The 24,857-nt window shown below is 36.4% G+C and overlaps 1 protein-coding gene across 4 annotated transcripts in view; it reads left to right on the forward strand.

The window, feature by feature from the left end:
- Positions 1-24,857, forward strand: part of DOCK8 (dedicator of cytokinesis 8) — a 96,952-nt gene that overhangs the window by 21,947 nt on the left and 50,148 nt on the right. For all 4 annotated transcript variants that reach the window (XM_039362307.1, XM_039362308.1, XM_039362310.1 and 1 more), the window contains 13 exons: positions 725-874; positions 1,357-1,437; positions 2,409-2,568; positions 4,331-4,470; positions 5,695-5,785; positions 7,526-7,688; positions 14,569-14,686; positions 15,922-15,992; positions 16,859-16,997; positions 18,269-18,370; positions 19,208-19,303; positions 22,658-22,892; positions 23,514-23,678. In XM_039362307.1, coding sequence (XP_039218241.1) covers positions 725-874; positions 1,357-1,437; positions 2,409-2,568; positions 4,331-4,470; positions 5,695-5,785; positions 7,526-7,688; positions 14,569-14,686; positions 15,922-15,992; positions 16,859-16,997; positions 18,269-18,370; positions 19,208-19,303; positions 22,658-22,892; positions 23,514-23,678 — 1,711 coding nt within the window. The remainder of the gene's footprint in view (positions 1-724; positions 875-1,356; positions 1,438-2,408; positions 2,569-4,330; positions 4,471-5,694; positions 5,786-7,525; positions 7,689-14,568; positions 14,687-15,921; positions 15,993-16,858; positions 16,998-18,268; positions 18,371-19,207; positions 19,304-22,657; positions 22,893-23,513; positions 23,679-24,857) is intronic.

Below are 24,857 nucleotides of genomic sequence, written 5' to 3' on the forward strand. Positions count from 1 at the left end.
TTGTGCTTCCAGGGAAATGCAACGGGACTGAAACTTCTTTGATAGCCAAGGAAAATAAAACATAGATTTACAATCTTATGCTTTGATCCAAGGGAATGAAAATCCAGTCTGAATTACTTAGTTCTAGCTCATAATTTGAACAAATTATTTTGTTCTACCTCACGAGGTTTAGACATATCAAATACAGAAAGAGATTTTCAACAACTGTCTATAGTTTCGTGAAACATAATTAACTAATAATTTATTTTATGTCTTTATTCAACACGCATCTAGCCTGTCACAGTCAACACAACTCTTAGTAGATTACAGTATGGTATATAATACGAAATAAGCAATGCGTGTAGCAATTTCTAGAATTTGCCTTTTCTTTTAGCCATTTCTTATTTATCCATCAAATTTTGAATGGTAGATGAGTGAGAGATTCTATGTATTTTTTTATAGAACAGGAAATCTTCCTTATATCTGCCCAATAATCCTTTGAGTGGGAAGTTAAGATTAAAAATAGTATCAGAATTTGAAAAAGGCATGGCTCTGTTGTTTCCTAAGTCAAGACATTTATGGAATCAAGCTGTTAGTTCCTCGTTTTAAGGTAAAACCAGAAAAATGTATATAGTATAAACACTACTATTATTATTATATTATATTATTGTGATGACGATATTATAGCATGCATGTCGTAACCAACATGGAATGTATCTTCTCTTTCATCTCATTTCTTTTTAAGATCTCTGAAAGTTTTCATTGTGATTTGAACTCCGAACAATTTAAAGGGTTTTTGCGATCCCATACACCGTGTATTGACTCCTCTACTCAGGCTAGGGCTGCTGTATTTTCAGTAACATATCCTTCATCAGAGATCTATCTTGTGCTGAAGGTGAGTCATATTATTTGTATTGTGATGGTTTCTTTCTTATTCTTACTTTCTGACTTGAGCCAGAGTTGACTGTAATGGAAGCAAGCAAGACAGCATATACCAACATTGACCAGCCTAATGCACTCTGCTGATTGATAGCCCATAGTTCTTTTTATTTCTAGACATCACGGCATTGGTTATTCTAAATGGGGATAATGGGACTGATAGACCAACACACACAGACTGTATAAACTGAAGAAGTCAGGCTTATATTAGTTTTATGGAAGAATGAGATGCTACAAAATTATGCTTAATGTATTTACAGAATGGTAGGGCAGGGTAGGATTCTGTCTTCTATCTTTTACATTGGAAAAGCTGACTATGTGTTATGTTCCAGATTTATATTATGGAAGCGCTAGCAAAATAATTTATAACTTTTATTAACATTTTGTTGGTGGTTAATTAGTTTCTGTTTTGTTTTGGTTTTTTTGTTTTTGTGGTAGATTGAAAAAGTCCTTCAGCAAGGAGAAATTGGAGATTGTGCAGAACCCTACATGTTTCTAAAAGAAAGTGAAAGTGGGAAGGTAGATACAATATAAAGGTTTTTAACTGGAAGTGCACACATATCACCCGGATAATAGGAATATTTATGTGGCTGTCTCTCTGTATTCTTGAGATTTCAAAGTGTTAGTTCAACTTGTACTACCTATTTGCAATTCACGTTTGTTTTTCTACCCATGTCTTGAAATGTACATAATCAAATGCTGAGAGACTGATTTTATCAGGTAATTTTTATTCTAAAAATACTAGTATACAAGTATAGCAGTTTTATAAGGTATATCCTAGGAAGTAAGCTTGTGCTTTTCAACAGTTGAGAAATTAGCACAAAGTATAGATAGTCCTTGACTAATGACCACAACTGAGCCCAACATTTCCATTGCTAAACAAGATAGTTGTTAAGTGAATTCTGCCCTATTTATGACTTTTCTTGCCACAGTCGTTAAGTGAATCACTGTGATTGTTTAGTTTGTAACAAGGATGTTAAGTGAATCTGCCTTCCCCATTGACTTTGCTTGTAAGAGGGTTGCAAAAGGTGGATCACACAACCATAGGAATGCTGCAACTACCATAAGTGTGAAATGAGTCACTATTTTCAGATGGTCACTAAACAAGGGTTGTAAGTCGGGGACTACCTATGTATCAGACTTAGGTTTCCAACCTTACAAGATCCATTAATACTATCACCATTAGCAATGAATTTGATGATGTAAAGTCTAAGATACCAGATTTAAATTGCTTAAATAAATCTTATTTCCCATTCAGTTATAACTCTCAGTTTCTTTGCACTGCTAGTTTAAATATAACGCCTATATTCTGCCTCTTGTTCATTGATGCTTTAGTTGATCAGATTTGTCCCTGACTCTGCTGGCTTTTGTTTTCAGTTAGAATTTTGCAAAAAAAAAATTATGGTATGACAGCACATTAGCTCATTTCTTTTCTGTTTAATCAATTTGTATGACTTTGACCAGCATATATTTTTCTGCCTATTTTTTAGACTAAGGAAAAGATTGAGAAATTAAAACAACAAGCAGAGAACTTTTGTCAACGTTTAGGAAAGTACCGCATGCCTTTTGCTTGGATACCTATAAATTTAGCGAATTTCTTTAGTATTCCAACACTTGAAAAAGATATAGCTGAGTTAGAAGTTTTAAATGGTGAGTGTAAATATAGGACTGTGTTATTTACTTCCTATTATTATTATTCATCCTAGATACTGTAATTAACTATTTTCTACTAACTGTATAAACACATAAAATGCCATTATTTCTCTTCCACTTTATAATGAAAATATCTATCCTCTCAATTATAATCTCTGTGCAATTTTTTAATTGTAAGGCTTGAGTTATGTGGGTACATACTGAACAAAAATTGAAGCATATCCTTAACTAGCCATCTAGTTAAGCAAGTTTAATAAGTAGTGTTCTGACATGGAAGTTATCCTCATAATTGATGGACAATTGGAAAAAACTGTTCATGGTGTTTTGTCTTCATCATTACAGTAATGTATTATACTCTATACCAGGGGTAGGCAACCTTGGCTCCTTTATGACTCGTGGACTTCAACTCCCAGAATTCCTGAGCCAGCCCCGCTGATGCAGGAATTCTGGGAGTTGAAGTCCACGAGTCATAAAAGAGCCAAGGTTGCCTAGTCTTGCTCTATACCGTTAAAGTGTTTGGATCCAAAGATTTTTTTTTTAGCTGATCCAAAGAATCTTGCTCTGGAATAATAGTTCAATTGCAGGAAAACTAGTACTATTGCCTCATCCTATTGCCTTATTAGTATTTGAATATGTACTTATGATAAGAAAAAAGGATGTGTTTATTGGCACTATACTTTATACTGTATTAAGTCATCATAGTAGCATCTTCATCATTCTAGCATACAAATTGATTATTAATCCTGTAAGAGGTTGAGCAAATTACCAGGTTTCATCCTTTGTTTTCATTGGAAATGGCAGTATATCCTACAGGTTTGTTGCATAAATGAGATACAGGTAGTCCTCGACCACAGTTGAGTCCAAAATTTCTTTGTTAAGTGAGATATTTCTTAAGTGAATTTTGCCCCATTTTATGACTTCCCCCCCACAGTTGTTAAATGAATCACTACAGTTAGTAACTTGGTTGTTAAGTGAATCTGGCTTCCCCATTGACTTTGCTTGTCAGAAGTTTGCAGGAGATGATCACATGACTCTGGGATACTGCAACTGTCATAAAGATGAACCAGTTGCCAAGCATTTGAACTTTGGTCACATGATAATGGGGATGCTGCAGAGGTCATAAATTCTGAAAAATGGTCATAAGTCACTTTTTTTCAGTGTCATTGTAACTTTGAATGGTCACTAAATGAACTTTTGTAAATCGAGGACTACTTGTATTGAGGTTCTGACTCTTTTGGATATATGGTTTATATCTCTAGAAAACATGCCATGGTAGAAAATATTGGAAGGAAGGCAAATTTTAAGAGGAACAGTCTATTTGTACAGGTAGTCCTCAATTTACAACAGTTCGGTTAGTGACTGTTCGAACTTACAACGGCACTGAAAAAAGGGACTTATGACAATTTTTCACACTTAACGATCGTTGCAGCATCCCCACGGTCATGTGATCAAAATTCAGAAAATTGGCAACTGACTCTTACTTAAGACAGTTACAATGTCCCTGGGATCACTTAACAACAGTGTTACTAACTTAACACCTACAGTGATTCACTTAACAACCCTAGCAAGAAAAGTCGTAAAATGGGGCAAAACTCCCTTAACAAACGTCTCACTTAGAAATAGAAATTTTGGGCTTAATTGTGATCATAGGTTGAGGACTACCTGTAATTAATTTTCTGAAACAGCACAATACAGCAATAGCTATGATTACCTTTTTCATTAAGCCAAGTAAAATCCAACTGAAATGTTACATTTGAAGGAAAAGGGTCTTGTGGTGATCGAAAAACGGGGACACTGCAATCTAGAAGATATTCTGAAAGAGGCCTCAGCTCAGATGACATCCCTGGCCCAGTGAATTTCAGAACCACAACTCTGACTTTCAACACTTTTTTTAAACAGGTACAGTACTTTGCTGGGAAATTTTTCAACATGAGTAACTCCAAGTGCCACTCAATCCTTATTGTGGTGGTATAAAGGGGTTCTAATTACTGGTCTGGCCATATTACTACTATTGTCCTGATTTATATACCTCTAACTTTTGTCAAAATAGATTAGTGAGGTATTCTAGAATGTTGGCTAATCAGAAATTGGCCAAGGTTTTTCATGATGGTGGTGGTGGTGGTGGTGGTGGTGGTGATGATGATGATGATGATGATGATGATGAAGATGATGTAACTCTTAGTTGGCAAAAATCTATGAGACTGTAAAATAGTCTCTAGATTAGTGATCCTACTTTTCACAGAATATAACAATTACATGGGATAAAAGTAAGCTTTGCTTACACTGTTACATCAGCAAGGAATACTGCATTACCTGACTTTCTAAAAAGTCTTATAACAAAACCTTCATTGACTAATGCTATGATGGACTGCAGAGGCTAGTAGCTTTGGAAGATTATAATATGGAATGTAAAACAAGAAAATGATAAAGATTGGAATGTTGTGGAGTGTGGTTGATGAAGAATACATTCAGGGAAGGGAAGAGAAGGGAACTGCCACTGTAGGTCAGCACAGTCATGTGACTTCATATATTATGATTGTCACTAAGTGATGGAATTCCTGGTACCAATTACGATTGGTAAGCGAGGACTATTTGTACATAAATATCTGGACTATTCAGCAACCTAATTGGCATTTGTGGGCCTCTACTCAGAAAAAAAGTCTCTATTTTAAAACATGGTTTAGATATAAATCTTTTCATCCAAATGTGTGGAAAAGAAAGAAAGTTAATGTAAAAGCGTGATTGATTTGTTTATTAGAAACGTTTAAGAAAATTAATGAAGCATAAAAGGTTGATGAAAAGTTTTGAATGTGGGGAAAATCACTTTTTTTAGTTCTGTCAAGAGTAGATTTTGGAAAAAAGGATATGAAAAAAGGAAAGAAGTAAAAGAAAGCAGAGCAAGAATGAAATGAATTCAGGAAGAGAAAATGTGTGTCCTCTATGAAAAATTATTAAAAGATAAATTTATTTTTCAGTCGTGTAGAATAAATGGAAATCAGAAACAAGGAAACTGACATTGTCAATAAATTTAAGTCATACTATATGTTTTTATATATAGTTAATTACAAATAAAGATGCAACTTAGTTTTCAACAGATCATTATTCAAAAACTTACTGTTTCAGGAAGGAGACAGGCTTAGTGATGAAGATTTATTCAAGTTTTTAGCTGATTATAAAAGGTCTTCGTTGCAGAGAAGAATAAAGTCTATACCAGGTATGTTTAATATTGATAATAGATACTCATATTATATACTGGCCACATCACACCTATTTTTGAGTAACCATTTTTTCACCAAGAAAACCAATAACTTATTTAATAAAGTTCCCTGCTCAAATACACGAGGGAATTACAATTTAATATCAGCAAAATAAGAAGCCAACAAGCAAAGGTAACAGTGAGCTTTTCACCTGGCCCCAATTGGACTGTTTCAATTAATAACATCTAGACACGATTGTTGAAAAATACCATTCAAAAGTTGCTGTGGTATGACTTATCACCCCAAAATGTTTTATTCTCTGGCCTTGAAAAAGTTAATGAAGTTATCGGGCAAATTGAGGACACAGAATTCCAAAATGATTTAGATAAGATAGAGATAACCTTTATTGTCATTTTTTTTTTACTGTGGGCACAACGGCACACATCAAAAATGAAATTTAGTTGCCCGCTCTCAAGTGAAACACATACATGACACACACCTAAACATACTATGAACAACATATGTATAGACCCATACCCCTACATATACGTAGCAAATAAATATTGAATACTGTCCATCTTGAATACACTGTATAATGGAAGGAGGATGCTTGAGAGTTCACAAGGTTAATGCCTTATGGAATGAAACTATGGCTGAAGTTGAGTCCAATCACAAACATCTACTGTGCTGACCCTTAAGAAGTACCCAGAGATGCTTTCTTGCAAACTGCTTAAGTTTACTTATTCTGAATAATATTAGGAGTTCTGTAGAGTTCAATTTAATGGAGTTCCCTTAGCACTTTTAGATAATAGATGTAACGATACCCCTCAAGATAATATGTCATTTAAATCTAGGAAGGTTGAGTTATTTAAACATGTTTGTTACATGTTTTATTCTGATTTTAACTCGAGCTTAATTCAGCCCTTAATGATGGTAATAAAAACACACACCAGGCCACTGAATAACTTTTATATTAAAGATTTTCTGCATATTTAGTCACATATTTTTGCTTTCTAGCAAAAAGAACTTGCTGAACTATGGAATTTTTAAAATGGTTAAGGTGAAGTAAATTACAATGTTTTAAGTTTGATTTATCTGGTGTGTATTTTTGTGTGACTCTGACTTAAGACCATAATAAACTACTACTTAATCAGCCAAAACCAATATTAGTTCTGCATTTTTCTCAGTGTAGCCAAATTGATGTTTGGGGATGCTTGTAAATAGGTGCTGAAAATGTAATGCACTCTTTATTGCCCTGCAACTAGTATTTAGATATGCCCCCATCCTAGAGGTAGTATTGAGTGTTCAATGACTTGTTCTTTGTGGATTTATCCAATTTCTTTTAAAGATATCCAGGTATCTTTGTCTTGTACAAGTAAAGAAGTTGGACCCTCTTAATGGAGAATTCCCATGACGAGTCTTACCTCCCCCAAGGGACTTCTCTTAGACCCATTTCTCTTAGCCTAAGCCCTGCCATCCTATTCCTGATTATCACATCCTAGCCATCATTAGTCATCATTAGCCCAATATTTTTCTGTTCTTTCCCACTGAGTTGGAAGGGGTGAACCTGTTCTCATGTACTTGTGCTCATGCAAATTTTAAGACATTCTGTGGAGGGTAAAAAGCAAGCTTTTGTTCTGTCAACCAACCCATATGGCTAGACCATATGTGAATCAGACTTTTTAGAGTAGGGATTTTCTAACAGCATTCTTACGTTTAATGAACTATATCACTTTCATTTTATTAATTTTCCTAAGGTTTACTTAAATTGGAGATCTCTCCTGCTTCAGAAGGCCTCAATTGTTGTCTCAGTGCAGAACTGTTACAAGTAAAGCCATTCACTGAGAATCGCAGTCGTATTCATAAAGAGATTTTGGAGTTTCCAGTACGAGAAGTCTATGTACCCCATACTGTATATAGGTAAGATCTTTTATCTATCCTGCTGAATTAGAAGACTCAGGTGTACATCAAAACAGATGGAAATAATTTAGCTTTGTTATCTGGATCTTAATGAATACATGAGATTATTGCAAACATGTTGTTGTATTTTCTGCACCTTTTCCTTCGTGGATACCTTTGAGATCAATAGGTAACTCTATTTTTTCCATGGTAGAAACTAGACTGTGGAACAGCTCGCTACTGGAGCTGAGGCTGGCCTTCCTATTACAGTTTCTGTTTTACCCATTCAGAGTTCTCTAAATTAGAAATGTTATGATGCTGTGTAATGATTTGTTGGTCTAAATTTCATTGTGTAAGAATGTTTCTAGGTAGCTAGAACTACAGAATTGGGGGTCTCCTATACTGTATACTTTAAAATAAATAGAGAAACAAATATATAAATAACAGGAACTGGGCAAGGAAGAAAGAAAGATCCTTCTAGGTTTTTGTTGGTTCTTTAATTTATTGTGCTTGTTTTACCCTAATCACTGAGATATTATGAGATATTTTCTGGGTACCTGCATCTTCCAAGATATTGAGGATGGTAACTGAAGAGACAGAATTGTAAATGGCGGTCTAATAATTATTATGGAATAATATCACATTGAAGTTTAGTTAGTTCCTGTGTTTAAGCGCCAAAGATTATTGTTATTTTGTTTATCCCTTTCCTTTAATCAGTTTAAGTAAAAATACAATGCTTTTTCATAGAATTGTTTCTGCTGCTTTTATGTGTTCGGTTTTCTGGTATTCAATTTATGATTTAAGCCGTATTTGCAAGTTGAAGTTCTTCAGTTCTTTTATTCAGAGCAGCAGTCAATTATGCATACTGTTTCCCAGAATTTCCCATTCCTCTATTTCCCTCCTGGAGATACCCAGAATGATCTCTGACTATGCTTAGCCCTAACTGGATTGCTCTCATTGAAACAAAAACAAAACATTCTGCACAAGTTGTCTTTGACTGACAATTGATCTCAAATTTTCTGCAACCGTTCTTCATATGTTTTTGTCTCCAGGCTAAGATGATTAAATCTTAGTTGTTCTTCTTTGCATTTTTTCCGAAGTCTCAACATCTTTTTTGTAATGTGGTGACAAAAACTGAATGCAGTATTCTAGGTGTGGCCTTACTAAGGATTTATAAAACGATACTAACACTTCGTGTGATTTTAATTCTATGCCTCTGTTTATACAACCAAGGATTGTATTAGCTTTTTTGGCTGCTGCCATACACTGCTGGCTTATGTTTAAGTGATCGTCCACTAGGACTCCAAGGACTCTCTCACAGTTACTGTTTTTGAGCCAGGTTTTGCTTAATCTGTACTTGTTAGACTATAAGAAACAGAAAATGAAAATTTCATGAAACAAAGATAATTGAAAATGGCAAAAATGGAAAACTAGGACTCAGTTCCCCTTACCAACTTTCAGTGGCTCTGGCATGATTTGGGTCTGTGCCAAGTTCCTACTGTTCCTTCCTCTTTTTGTTTCCTGCTGAAATTCAGTGGAAAATAAAAACTAAGACCTAGATTGAAGGGATATTCATTTTTAATTTATCCTAAACTGTTATTTTTCTCAGCTGGAAAAAACATACAGAGAGTCCTCACTTTTCCTAAACTCGTTGCATTGTAGCTATATCCTTCACTGGATCATGAAACAAAAGTTAGCAGAGCAGGAAGAAATGGAAGAACCATCAATAACAGGGTAATACCAGTTTGTCTTTTCCTTAAGTTTAGGAAATTATTCAGAATATTCCTTAGAATTCTCCAGAAATACAGACTTGAATAGGCTTAAGCTCATTTCCTAACAAATTGTGTGTGTGTGTGTGTGTGTGTGTATGCATGTGCCATGTATAATAAAAAGGTCATGCCTTTGTTTACTATAGTCAGTGAAATATTATGAATAGTTACGTTCAATATTTTATGCATCAAAAACTACCTTAGGGTAGATGCAAGTTTAAAATTCATACAAACACATATCTGAATCAGGTTAAGAAAAAATCTTGGCTTTGAAAGAAGAACAAGAAAATGGGAATTTGTGAGGTTTGCTGTCCATTTTAACTGGTTAGATGCCTATGTTGTGTGAATATCAGTGGTATGTTCCTCAGCAAAAGTGCATCTAGAGTGTTGTATAGTATAGTTAATATATGTTGCTGCCAACAGTGCTGCTACTTACAGAACAGGACTGCTGATTTGTACATGCACACTGTTTTCTGGAGAGACCTTGTGTGTGCATGTAGTTCAATAATCTCTTTCAAATTTGGAGATTATTCAAGAAATTATCTACCTTCAGAAACAAAACTATAGGCAATTTTGTGCTTAGAATAGAATAGAATAGAATAGAATAGAATAGAATAGAATAGAATAGAATAGAATAGAATAGAGCTGGAAGGGACCTTGGAAATCTTTTAGTCCTGCTCAAGCAGGAGAACCTATATCATCTCAGACAAGTGACTGTATAGCCTCTTTTTAAAAATCTCCAGTGATGGAGTGCCCACGATTTCTGAGGGCAAGCTATTCCACTGGTTAATTGTCAGGAAGTTTCTCCTTAATTCCAAGTTGCTTCTCTCTTTGATCAGTTTCCAGCCATTGTTTCTTGTCCTGCCCTCTGGTGCTTTGGTGAATAACATGACCCCCTCTTCTTTGTGGCAGCCCCTCAAATACTGGAATACTGCTATCTTGTCTCCCCTATTTGTTCTTTTCTTTAGACTAGCCAAACCCAAGTCCTGCAGCCATTCTTCGTATGTTTCAGTCTCCAGGCCTTTGATCATCTTAGTTGCTCTTCTCTGAATTTTTTCCAAACTCTAAACATCTTTTTTGTGATATGGTGACCAAAACTGGCTGCAGTATTCCAGGTGTGGCCTTACTAGGGTTTTATAAAGTGGTACTAATACCTCGTGTGATCTTGATTCTATGCCTCTGTTTATACAACCCAGGATTGTATTAGCTTTTTTGGCTGTTGCTGCACACTGCTGGCTCATGGTTAAGTGATCGTCCACTAGGACTCCAAGGTCTCTCTCACAGTTACTGTTTTTAAGCCAGGTCTTGCCCAATCTGTACTTGTACCTTTAAATTTTTCATGCCTAAAACTTTGATTTTCTCCACATTGAAACTCATTTTGTTGGATAGGGCCCATTGGTGAAGTTCGTCAAGATCTTTTTGGATCCTGAGTTTGTCTCATGGGGTGTTGGCTACTCCTGCCAGTTTGGTGTCATCTGAAAATTTGATGAGTTCCCCTTCAATTCCCTCATCTAAGTCATTGAGGAAGATATTGAAGAGTACTGGGCCTAGGATGTAACCTTAGGGTACCGCACTGTTTACTTCTCTCCATGTGGATATAGTGCCATTGAGGACTACTTATTGAGTACAGTTTGCCAGCCAGGTACAGATCCATCTGGTGGTGATGTTGTCTATTCCACCTTTTTCTAGCTTACCAAGGAGTAGGTTGTGGTCTACTTTATCAGATGGCTTACTGAAGTCTAAGTATACTACGTCCACAGTATTTCGCTGGTCTATTACTTTAGTCATTTTGTTGAAGAATGAAATAAGATTGGTTTGGCATGATCTGTTTTTAACAAACCCGTGCTGGCTACTAGTTATAACTTTGTTTGCTTCTAGTTGTTCGCAGATCTGTTTTTTGATTATCTTTTCTAGGATCTTCCCAGGTATTGATGTTAAACTGATTGGTCTGTAGTTTCCTGGGTCTGTTTTTTTCCCTTTCTTGAAGATGGGAACCATATCAGCCCTATTCCAATCCTCAGGTACTCCAGGATTTTTGAAAGATGTGGTGCAATGGTTCTGAGTTAACATCTGCCAGTTCCTTCAGAACTCTGGGATGTAATCTGTCAGGCCCTGGTGATTTATATTCATCAAGGTCAGATAGGTGTTCTCTTACCATTGTCTTGCTTATTTTAATTTTTGTTTCTAATTTATCTTTTGTTGTGGGTTTTTTGGTGTATTGGGCTATAGTTTCTTTTTGTGTGAAGACTGATGCAAAGTATGAGTTAAGCAGCTCTGCTTTTTCCCTGTCGCCTGTTATTTCCTTGCCATCTTCTTTTTTTAGTGGACCTACAGTTTCCTTGACTTTTTTCTTGTTGTTAATATGTTGGAAGAAACTTTTCTTATTATCCATGATTTCTGTTGCAAGTATTTGTTTGTTCTGAGCCTTTGCTTTCTTGACTTCATCTTTGCATGTTCTGGCTGTCTGCTGATAATCGGCCTTAGTTATGTGCCCCTCTTTTCATTTTTTGTATTTGTCCTTTTTGTATTTCAGTTTGTCAGAGAGATCTTTGTGCAGCCATGCTGGTATCTTCTTGAATTTCTTGTTTTTCTTTTTCAGTGGTATTGTGCTGGTCTGGGGTTTTATGATCGCATTTTTTCAGAGTTTCTCACACTTCTTGGATTGTTTTCCCCTGTAGGATTTTCATCCATGGGATCTTTCTTAGGTTCTCTCTGAGTTTGTTAAAATCAGCTCTTTTGAAGTTCAAGGTTGTATTGTTTTCTGTTGCTAGTGTTTGTGTTATATTAAATTCCAGTATGACATCACTTTCGCCCAAGGTTCCAGCAACTTCAACTCCCTCTATCACTTCTTCTCTATTAATTAGAATTAAGTCCAGTATGGCTTTTTGTCTAGTTTCCTCCTCCATCGTTTGGATGACAAAGTTGTTGGCTAGGTTGGTTAGGAATCTGTTTGATCTCCCATTCGCTGCAGAGTTTATCTCCAATTGATATCTGGATAGTTGAAGTCTCCCATTACTACTGTGGTATGCTTCCTACATACATTTGTTAACTGGTTAGCAAGGAATTCATCTATTTCTTCTGATTGGTTGGGTGGCCTGTAATATATACCTATGGTAATGTCATTTTTTTCTCTTTTATATTGACCCATATACATTCTGGAGAGATTTTATCTTGGATTATGTGCATTTCTGTAGATATGTAGTGTTCTCTTACATATAGTGCAACTCTCCTCTCCACTTTTTGTATACCTGTTTCTTTTGAACAATTTGTATCCATCCATTAGTCCATTCTATTCATGGGTTTCATCCCACCAGGTTTCTGTAATGCCAATTATGTCATACCCTCCCTTGTGTACTGTTGCTTCTAGTTCACCCTGTTTGTTCCCCAAGCTTTGAACATTTGTATATAAGCATTTAAGACTTTTATGTCTGTTTGTGAGTATGTTTCCTGCATCTCCTGATTGTTCTTTGGGTTTTTCTTTTTTCTCGTCTCTGCCTACCTCATTGTTTGATTTGTTTTCTTGGGATTTATAATTGGTTTTGGGTTCTACAGATTCTAAAGATTGGTCACCCTCCCCCCTCAATTTTAGTTTAAAATTGGTCTCTTCAAATGAAGGAATTGCCCTATTTTTAGCCCTCTCTGCTTCACAGCAAGAAAGAAGACATTCAATAAGACAAAATATTTTTAGAAAGGGGAAGGGTAGAGAATTAATTCTGTAGTATTACATTTTACCTATTTAAACAAATTGCTTTACAATTTCATTTTTTAAAGTAAGAAGATAAAGACAGAAAATACATTAAATATCAATCTGCTCAAGAAATATTTCCTGATATGCAACCAGAACAGACTTTATCTCTTACTCTTATATTTGTGCTTTCAGAAAAAAATGTTCTTTATTGAATTTAAATCAAATCTGACCACTTTTTTATCATAACATAATTTACATCGTAAGAAATAAAATATTCATCTGTGACCTGTTTGTTTATTGCAGTATTTTCAGCTGATTCACCACTTCTGACATACTGTAATGATATAATAAGAAAGTCATGAGAATTATGGTGTCTTGGTAACTGTGTGAGAACCTGTATACCTAACTGTATTAGAAAATGTTCCCATTTATCAAGTTATAGTTTTAACATATTTATTATTAAGACAGCCACCCCCTAAATAAATCCTAACTTAGGAATAGTCTGTCTTTAGATGGTTGGTGTTTTAATATTTTTTTGTAAAATGAAGGATGAGGGGGTGAGATCTCTCTGCAAAACGAGTACGTTCATCTTATATTAGTGGGGGCCCTTCTAAAATCTCTTGATTTTGTGGAACTAAACTTTGACATTCTGCTCATTAGGATAAATGGATAATTTTTTGGGTGTTAAAAATAGGATCTACATCAGATCTCCAGTTTCAACCAGATGATTACCTTATTAAAACATTCCATTGCAAATGTCAAAGAATATCCAATATCACTTGCATACCCACACTCTAAAATACTTTAAGATTTCCTTTCCTTTCTGGAAAGGAGTTCATTAATTTTGAAATAAAATTGCTTTAGAATTGCATTCTTTTCTCCCTCAATTACCAGTTGCATGGTTTGAACTTTATTTTCTTTAGCATCAGTAGCATTCACAGGACACAGGTTTTGTCAAAATTGGCAAGAAGGCAAGTACCACGTCACAATCCAAGCCTCACCCATTTGTATGTATATCTCTTGCATTCAAAAGAGAATGAGATTTGCATTGCGATGCTCCGTCCACCATCTTGTCCATTTTGTGTCCCCACCACAAAATATCTTTCTTTTACATCCTTTCTTTTGCCTTTGATTGTTTTGTTTCTAAAATAAATAATTTGGGAGAGGAACATATTCTTTTACTTGCCGGATAATCTGGAAAATAGATTACAAAGTTATTTTTTTCATCCTTGTACTTGGAGACCAATGTTTATTCTGGTTTGCTAAAAGGGATAATCTAAAAGAAAAAGTGCATTTCTTTGTCTTAAAAACAGTGAAATTCACTTTCAGGATTTTTGTACATTAGTATTTGTATGGGAAAAGAAGTATTGCTGATGAGGAAAGGGAAAGTGAAACTAGCATAAGCTTAATTAAAATGATCATCGTTATTTTTCTCTCCCCCCAGAAATCTTCTTTATGTGTATCCACAACGATTGAATTTTGCAAACCGCTTGGCTTCAGGACGAAACATTACCATTAAGATTCAATATATGTGTGGAGAAAATCCTACCTGTGCAATGCCGGTAACAGAATCTTTTGTTCAGTTTATGCAGAATTATTCAGATTTATTTTCCATACAAATTTCCCATACATTGGCACTTCTATGCAACAAATGCTTCCAATTATCTTTAGATAAAACCAAACTTTTCCAGAATGTTGGCACTCTTCCGTTTAAGAGATTTTTTTTTTTCAGCCTGGCAAGCATTCAGCAGGGCCCTGGAGATTTCTCTCTTGGCTGCATGATGCAATTCTGGACTTACAGAGGCCAAATTGTATTCTGGTGTCCAGAATTGTAATTGTGCAATGGGTGACCAGTGTATGGGGAGCAGGCCCAAGCACTCTGGGGTCCTGGCCGGGGGGGGGGGGATATGCAGGGAAAACTTTGCTGCAACCATAACTTCAAAATGGGGTTTTATGTAGCTGTTGGGAAACATGTAAGTTTGAATGGCTGTTAAATGACTGGTCATATATCTGTACGATCAAAGAATCAAAAATAGCTATGCTCTGATAATTCATTTGCTAAAGCATTACTTTGATCAATTATGGTTATACTTTCCATTTAATAGCTAGCTATAGAGTAAAATGCTCAATTTCACTTGATTGGAACTTTGTTTTACATACATCCCAGGAACTCTTCACGTTTATTTTAAAGTCAGGTTGACTAGTTTTTTGCCACTAACAGTTGAAATTTTGTGGCCAGCTTTGAGTTGTATAATCTCTGAGAATGTCTGGGGGCTGCAAAACATGGTTTGATGAAACATTGTAGTCATCAGCCATTCAGTCATGTCTGACCCTCGGCCACTCTGTGGATCAGTACTCTCCATGCCCCTTTGTCTCTCACTACCTCCTTCACATCTGCATCTCAGTGTCATCTTTTATAGAGTCCAGCCAGTGGGTGCTGGACACTATAAAAGAGGTATAAAAAATAAAAGATGTATAAAAGATGTATATAAAAACTGGATATTTGATGGAGCAAGGGGATACATATCTATTCCTTTCTAAGAAGATGGATGCCAACTGTTTTACAATCTATCAATTTAAAATCTGAGTTTCTGTGTCACCAATTAAACAAATGACAACATAACATATCTGTTTTATGATTTTATATTTTAAAATAATGGCTGCCTGACTTCAACGTTATCAGAAATAAAATCAATATTGCCAATTTCAAATAATTGGTAAAATCTGCCCCAAAAATATTTGGATCATAGTAACTTTTTAGTTTGTTTTGTTTAATGGATTATGTTTTGCTGTGTAGGTCATATTTGGAAAATCTACAGGTCCAGAGTTCGTACAAGAGATTTATACTCCCGTGACATACCATAACAAGTAAGGTCATTATTATTACCATCTGTATCCTTAGGCCCAAATATAGAGTATTTGCATAACAATGAGTAGTTATAAATGCTGGCTAAAAAAAATGAGATAAACCATTTCATGAAAGGTTTTTTTACATTCAGTAATTAAAACAATTACTTTGTATTTATTATCTTAAAACAACAAAAACCCTGAAACATGGAATTCCCAAAAAAATTAAGGCATGTGAAAAGTTAAGATATAGTGATCCGTGTTACTTGAGAGTAGTTGCACAGCATAATCAGGAATTAACCACACTGTCTCTTTATCTCCCATGTAAGTGTGACTTCCCTTAAGCACAATTTTACTTAACATTTGATGTAGTGATGTTAATTGTAGATAGGGACAGAATTGTCAATTTTGGATTTAAAAATGTAGGAATAATTTCCATGTTAATATCACCATTAATTCAATAGTTAACTACTATTAAATGTGGCAGGACAAAATTGTTCTTCCCCATTATTGCAACATAAACCTATGCTGGTTTTGGTCTACACGGATCAAATAAATTAGATTTTAATTATATGTACTTGTAAACAATTTTTTATTTTGCATATATGAATATAGATTTCATTTTCTTCTGGACTTAAAGCAGCAATTCTTGGTCTTTTCTTCAACATAGGTTGAATCTATAAATTCTATTACAATTCCTATTTCTTTTCATTATTTATGATCTCTGTGACAGATTTATATTATCACAAATCTTATGATATGCTATACACTAAAACTAATAAATAGGTAAAGAAACTTGCAGTTCTTTAAAGAAGGCTTTATGTTTGCTGCTTACATATTAATACAAATATAGAAATATAGATTTTTTTTTGTTTTAAAAAATACAGGTGTCCTGATTTTTATGAAGAAGTGAAAATTAAACTCCCAGCTAAACTGACAGACAAACACCATCTGCTGTTCACATTTTACCACATCAGCTGTCAGTCAAAACAGGGAGCTTCTGTAGAAACTCTCCTGGGTTATTCAGTAAGTCAGTTTTGGTCTATCAGCAAATTCTTGGAAAAAATGAATTTATCATTGTTTCTGGCAACTGAAAGTACCATAAAATTACATTTGAGTTTAGCTTGACTCCTGGTGAGCTCATGGACAAATGCATGTAATTTTTCTTGGCAACAATATAAAAATTGGCATTGTTTTCTTGGCAAGTGTATAGAAACAGTTTGCCATTGCCTTTTTCCTAATCTAGCCTACTCCCTGGGGTTTTATGGTGTCACCCTCCAGGTGGCCCAATCCTGCTTGACTTTTGGATCCAGACACAAACTTGGTGATGCTCTGTCACATGCTGAGAACCTTCTGTCCACGATACAGAAGCAAAATTTCAAAGAAGCTTGTGTGAAACATAAATTGTATTGTACCACTCAATGTGCAAATTATGTGTAATTGTCAATGGAAGCAAGGAAATTGTTTATCACTTGTGTTGCATGTTTATTGCACAAATCTCTATCCATTTGTTAAAGTAAAACTTGACACATTTTGCAGTCATCTGTTTAATATGTCTGGGTCTATACTGCACACTTTTCATAAGTGTCAGTGAAGTAACCTTTTGCACAAAAAACAACAAGAGAGCTTTGTACCACTTTAAGGACTAACAAATGTAGCAAAAACTCTAGTGGTTTACTTTATTAAGTACATGTAAGGGCTTTCTTGTATATTGTATGTCTTCTGAGTATTACATGTATTGCATAGGTACAAAATATCACAACAAACATCTATATGTAATATCACATTTTGTGTGTCAGTCAAGGTTTTATGCAGTGATTTTAACTTAAATTCTATCTGAAGTTATTTGTTTTGCCACAGATTACCTATACCTCATAATTTGCAACACATATAACATCCATGGGATGTATATAATATACATTTATTATCTGCATGATGTACATCTCTGCCACTTGGGCTAGGAATGGGCTAGATAAGGGAAAGTGAAAACTCTGGTACAAAAGCATATAACTTGCCCATGGGATCTTCTCCATACATTAGGTTGGATTCTTGAAAAGCTTTGTGGAGGAGGTATTCAGAAAACCAGTTGGTTTACAGAGGGATAGTTTGGAGGCAGAAATCCCAGTAATTGTATTTGAATGCCAATAATGAAACTGGTAGACAGTAAAGGTCTTTGCAAGAACAAATGTGGAAAGGAACAGATTTCAATTGATTTCTAATCCATTTTCTTGGAATGTAATTAAGCCTTATCAATAGTTCATGCAGTATAATTCTCTTTCTCTCTTCATCTGTTTCAGTGGCTGCCAATTCTGTTAAATGATAGGTTCCAAACAGGACATTATTGCCTGCCTGTTGCTTTGGATAAACTGCCTGCCAACTATTCAATGCACTCTGCAGAGGTAATGAGGAAAAACACCAAGAATCATTTTGCCCAATGAAAAGGACACAGTTAACATTTTTCTCCGAATATTATAACATTTGCTTTCCTTAAATGGAAGAATATATACAAAGACATGTAATTTAAAGACACAAAGATACATATTAGCATAATGGTTCTCAGTGGTTTTTGTCTTAAGATCTGTGTACATTTAATAAAAAGGTTGAGAACTTTGATTTAAATGGGTTATATCTATCAATATTTACTATATTAGACATTAAAATGGAGAATTTTTAAAATATGTATTTGTTTTTAACACAACTGCCATCCTGAGGGCCCCACATCACACATTTTGAAAACCGCTGTCTCATAATATTTAAATAACAGAATTATCGGGCAGAGACAATCTGATTCTGTAATGTGAAATGTGAGTGGTTTTATTTACAGCCATTGTAAATACCAATAATGAACTGGGTATTTATTTTGAATAAAACACATACATCAAAACATTTAGTGGTAATTTTGCATTTGGCTCATTTGGTTACATGATAGATATTTTTGAATTATTCATTTATTCTTTTAGGTGCACTAACCACATAGCATTATAGTAAGTAAGAATGATTGAAATTATTTTGCGGGAAGAATATTTTGAAAGGGTGCCATATTGGGGAGGATGCCATAACTTTATCAATGTAATAGACTGGAAATGGTCTGAGTTGTGGCACTTGTTAAAATGTTACATGTAAACATTTTGTGTTCAGTGAAAAACCCTCAACATTAAGCAAACATAAATGTGAATTCAATGTCTTTTGTATTGTCATCACATATCTTTTGACAACCAATTTTGTCTCCCATATAGAAAGTTCCTCCACAGTCTCCTCCTATTAAATGGGTGGAAGGACACAAGGGAGTATTTAATGTGGAAGTGCAAGGTATATCATCAGTTCATACCCAGGTAAGAAATTTGCATTCATGCAAAAATTAATCTTTTTTTCTTTTTCAAATTCATTTTTTAACTTCAGTTACTTATCTTCAAAACTTCAGATTTCACAAAGCTGAGGTAATCAAATAAAGAAAGCCTAAGTAGATTAACCATTGTCTTTCTAGTTAAACTGTAAAAAAGGTGAGCTGAAAAGATAATACATATTGTGTAAATGTGTAATTCCATGATTCTTTTGTGTAGCTTTTAGATTAGGATATAATCACAATGTTGAGTGATTAAAGCAGCCTTCTAGATCAGTGGTTGTCAACCTTCCTAATACCGCGACCCTTTAATACAGTTCCTCATATTGTGGTGACCCCCAACCATAAAATTATTTTCGTTGTTACTTCATAACTGTAATTTTGCTACTGTTATGACCTTCAGAGCTTCTCTCTCTGAAGAAGGCAGAAGGGAAACCTTGGCTCTTTTATGACTCGTGGACTTCAAATCCCAGAATTCCTGAGCCAGCATAGCTCAGTTCTGGAGCTGTGCCTGCCAGAATCTTAGGAGAGATTTTTGGAAGGAGGTCTTGTCCATTGAGGCAGGCAGCAGAAGGGAAATCCATTCCTTCTTCCCACCCCACTGCTGGTTCCACTGAGCAATAATCAACTGCTTTTGGTGCAGCAGCCAGGGCAGGAAGAATGGGGGGCATTACTGCAGCAACTGCAAGAAAAGGCCCCTTGGAGCTTCTTGATTCCACACTAAGAGCAGATTCATTTTGCCCTCCCCCCCTCCCGGCTTTCCAGAGGCACTCTAGGAAACAGAAAAAAGGCAGGCAGGGGGGGAAAGGGAAACACATGCTGCAGACCAAAACATCCACCCAAAGCAGCTTTCATCTCCAAAGGCCCCCCCCCCTTGATCTCTTCCCTTTTCACTGCCTGGACCAGTTTTCCTTCTCCCACCTGTAATGAAATGGCGCTCCCTTCCCCTGCATCCCACAAGTAGGAAGCCATCAAGAGGGGGAGGAGGAGGGATTGAGCAGCAGGAATCAAAAAGTATGTGTTGTTTTACGGAGGGCTGCAGGGATCTCAGAGGAGGAGAGGACAAGGGGGGTGGGGAAATCAGCTGCTGTGGGAAGAGAGGAAAAAGCTACTACAATTTTATGCCCTCCACATAAATAGGAACAAGGCTCTCACATTTAACATTAGTGTGATCTATTGCTGGGAATTTAGGGGATCTAATGCAAACTTATGTGAGGATGGGTTATCTGGGAGCTCAGTTAACTCCTGTGCAGCAACTGCCACCAACTTACTTCTCAGAGTTGTGATAAGAGTAATAAAAACAGCTACGCTGTTCATTAGGTTTTGCATTATCATGGGTGGACTGTTTTTGCGTGGGGATTGTGGTTTTTTTCCCCTAACGTAGGACACCTTCGACATCATAGGAAAGCAAGGGCATTATCTTTTAGCAATGGAGATGTCCCGAGCAGCTTTTTCTGGGAAGCGAACAGACATACCACCATCCCTCCCCCACTCCAGAGCATGAGGAGACCGCTCCTTCCTTTTATAAACCGCCCGCCTCAACATAAAACTTGCCGGGCTTCTTGCAAGCTCAGTCGCGTCTGTGCGCCTGCTTGTGAGATCTCAAAGCTTGGTTTTCTTCCTCCATAGCAGAAGAGTCGGGGAACTTTCCTAACCATCCAGCTATCTGTCCGCCCACAGAGGAGCAGTGGCTTCGTAGGCCCGCCCATCCCCACTTTGAGCCAAGCGTCAGTTTTATAACCTGCCATCTGCCTTAAAGCACTTCTCCGTCGCGAGGAGGTGGAGGTAGCAGCCACCGGGCAGATGCCTTCTTCTTCTTCCTCTCCCTGCTCCCTGAAACAACGAGAGTAGGACGCTGCTGGCTGGGTCGCCCTGCAGGGGAAAGCAGGGCCATGCTGGACCATGGCTTCGCTCTTTCTCTGAACAGCGCTTTAGCCAGCTGAGGCTCCCGGCGGCAACGCAGCAGACAACCTCTACCCCGAAGCATGCCAAAGCACGCCAGAGCCGGGCCAGCATCCGCAAGCTCCAGAAGCAGTGCCTGAATGCGATTCCACCCTCACCGGGCCAGATCCCTCCCTGCTCAGGCTTTCCTCCGCCTCCCGCTCCCCTCGCCTGGAGATGGATAGAGGAGCGGTGTCTCAGTTTCTAAGACCATTGGAAATATGTGTTTTCCGACGGTCTTAGGCGACCCCTGTGGAAGAGTTGTTCGACTCCCAAAAGGGTCGCGACCCACAGGTTGAGAACCGCTGTTCTAGATGAAAGTGGTCTCATAGCTTTTAACTAAATTCACATATTAAAAAAGTAGAGTACCTAAGTGGTCTAAACAGTCAGCAAAGATTTATACACCTCTTTGGCAGCTGCTTCACAGGTTTAAAATAATTGATTTCAGTGACTAAGTAACTGTGACTAACGTTAGCTGGTCCAGGGTTATGTCAAAGAAGGTCCAGGTGTAATTTGAAGAATTAAAACAATTTCATCCTCAACTTGAGGATGAAAAGTTCTGATTTTTTTTCTCATGGGCATTTTTTTTCTCCTAAAGATTCCTTTCTGCATCTCTTTTAATCTTGCTGAAGAAAACTACTGATATTCACAGAGTTTAATAGCGTTCATTGATATACTATATATATGCAAATAAGCTTGCAAGTTGATCTGGAGAGCCAGAGTCTTTGCAAGAGAAAAAAGAAAAATAATATTGTCCTGCAAATGTTGACATTATTTCATGGCTTCAAAATAAAGCATCTAAGATTACAGTTCTTTAAAAAAATTACACAAGTTGGTGAGATGGATCATGATAGTTTTGGATTTTTCAGATATGGTTAATTAATACAGGGGTCCCTAACCCCCAGTCCGTGGAACAGTACAAGGCCACAGCATGCCAGCAACTGGTCCGCACAAACAAGCAAAACCTCATCTGCACGATGCAGGCAGCACACAAAACCACACCTCCTCTCTCCACAGAACCGGTCACTGGTGCCCCAAAGGTTGCGGACCTCTGAATTAAAAGACGTTAGCTCTTAGACTAGATCAGGGATAGGCAACCCTTGGCTCTTTTATGACTCATGGACTTCAACTCCCAGAATTCCTGAGCCAGCCATGCTGTCATAAAAGAACCAAGGTTGCCTACCCCTAGACTAGATATATCAAGATTGGGAAGACTTTAAAACTTGGTTTCTGCAAGACCTAGATTGGTTCTGAAGATTTAAACTGTTTTAACTATGCATTATAACTGCAAAAATCGGGAAAAAATAGGTTTTCTTTTTCCACTGTGGTAAATATTTGGCAGGAGCAATTTAAGCTCTATAATAAGCATCACACATCATTTTTTTGGGGGGGGGTGTCTTTATAGGACAATCACCTGGAGAAATTCTTCACCTTGTGCCACGCACTTGAATGTCAAGTTACTTTCCCCATCCGAGTGTTGAATGAGAAAGTCACAGAAGCCAGTCTGGAACATGAACTGAAACTCAGCCTTATTTGTTTGAACTCTTCCCGCCTTGAGCCTCTGGTGCATTTTTTACATTTGGTGTTGGATAAACTGTTCCAGTTGTCTGTGCTGCCCATGCTTATAGCTGGCCAGACAGGTAGGAAACAGTGCTATTGATTTCAGAAGCCATAAATCTTGTGTTATTTGGAATGTTTAAAAGAATATTTCTTCAGATCAAACAAGATTGATATAAAAAAAACAAATTATTCAACTGTCTCATAGAAATCAGAAATTGAAACTTCATAAAATTTCTTCCTGGATTGATAGACCCTCTCTACCACACCCGAGATAATTTTGCTTTGTTTTATGCAGATTTCATGAATAAAGTCATTGCTTTGAATATAGATTCAGGCTGATTAGACTGATAAGTGGATCTAACCTAAGTCTGACTGAATCTGAATTTAATGAATGAGTTATCCATATTGAGTTTTGATTCTGTTTTCTATCCATTCCATCTTGATGAATGCCCTGTTAAGGCATTTTTAATGCTATGGGCAATTTTTTAAATTTCTTTTTTATTTTGAAGTGTAAGTGTTTTATGTATTCATTCATTTTAAATATGGATTGGAATATTTTATTCTCAACTCATTTCACATTTTCCCATGCAAAATTGTGATAAAATAAGTTGAAATTCAGAAATGTTTTTAGAAAGTCTACAAAAATGACTCGTGTTTATAAATAAACTCAACCAGGAAAATTATTATTTTGTTGTTTCCAGTAAACTTCTCCCAATATGCCTTTGAATCAGTGGTGGCAATAGTGAATAGCCTCCACAACAGTAAAAATCTGAGCCAGGACCAGCATGGACGAAACTGTCTCCTAGCATCCTACATGTACTTTGTGTTCCGTCTTCCCGAAGTTCAGAGAGATTTTATCAAACTAGGTATGGTTTCAGCCTCTTGTTATTTATACTTTCAGGTAGAAAATTGGTGCTAATTTATACTTATTTACAGGTGGATTCTCAGATTTAAGTTCCAGACCTTGCACCAAGTACTGTAAGATTGTATAGGTAATTGACACATTTCAAGTGAAAACTACCAAGGCAGCAAAACTATAGAACATTCAGCATATCTGGCTTGGCCACCCTCCCCCTATCAAGTGCATTTTATGCTATCCTTACTCTGATTTGAAAAACTGTGCAAAATACTATCTGGCTTAGAAAGACACAGGATACCAGAAAGAGGAGAAAGTGTCTAGAGAATGGGGATCTCCATTTAACTTTAACTTTACCTCAATCTTGCAATTGGTTAGTAATTGAGGATATGGTATGGCATCCTTGATTTTTTAAAAAAAGTTACCAATTATCCTCTGGTGACCAGGCAAACAAACATTATCATGAATGCTGATGGCATTACATGGCCTGCAGCAATTTGACTTAAATTCCTTGATTAAAAATGATACCATGCAAGATATTATCATGAATATCTTGCATGGTATCATTTTTAACCAAGGAATTTAAGTCAAACGGTTGCAGACTATTTAATTTGCCACATGCTCAGCATTGCATTTACTATTTAGGTAGAGGAAAGCATATCACAAGTACATATTTGTAAAAGACTACGTATATTCTTGGCCAAGAATTCATTTCCTTTTGGGTGAAACTATAATTGACAGCCTCCTTGCAAAAAATAATTCTCATAATATCAAAAGTAAAAGCCTTAAACCTGATTAGACGTCTCCAAACAAGAATCAGGTGAAAATTCTAAAATAGGCAAATCTTAGAAATGACTCAGTGTGCAGAATAAAAAACATTTGCCTGAAAAAAAAAAGAATCAGGTGAAAATTGTTCCTTCTGACCATAGAGAGCGGCTGTGGTGGTCTCCCATGGAGAATGAGACACGCAGACAGGTATCTTGGGATGAGAGCCCAGAGCTGACTCCAGCACCCTCTTTTATTGTTACTAAGGTTTTTACATCACACAGCATAATCAAAAGACGTATATAGGGGTGGTTACAATGTATCAAATAACAGACACTCTCCAGATACAAGGCTACTGCAGGTGTTCTTATCAGAGTCTGTCCAAAAGGCTGATGAATGTATCCTGTGTCTGAAACAGTTATCT

This window comes from Crotalus tigris, unplaced genomic scaffold (assembly GCF_016545835.1).
Source record: "Crotalus tigris isolate CLP2741 ecotype Arizona unplaced genomic scaffold, ASM1654583v1 scf7180000019422.807890, whole genome shotgun sequence".
NCBI lineage: Eukaryota > Metazoa > Chordata > Lepidosauria > Squamata > Viperidae > Crotalus > Crotalus tigris.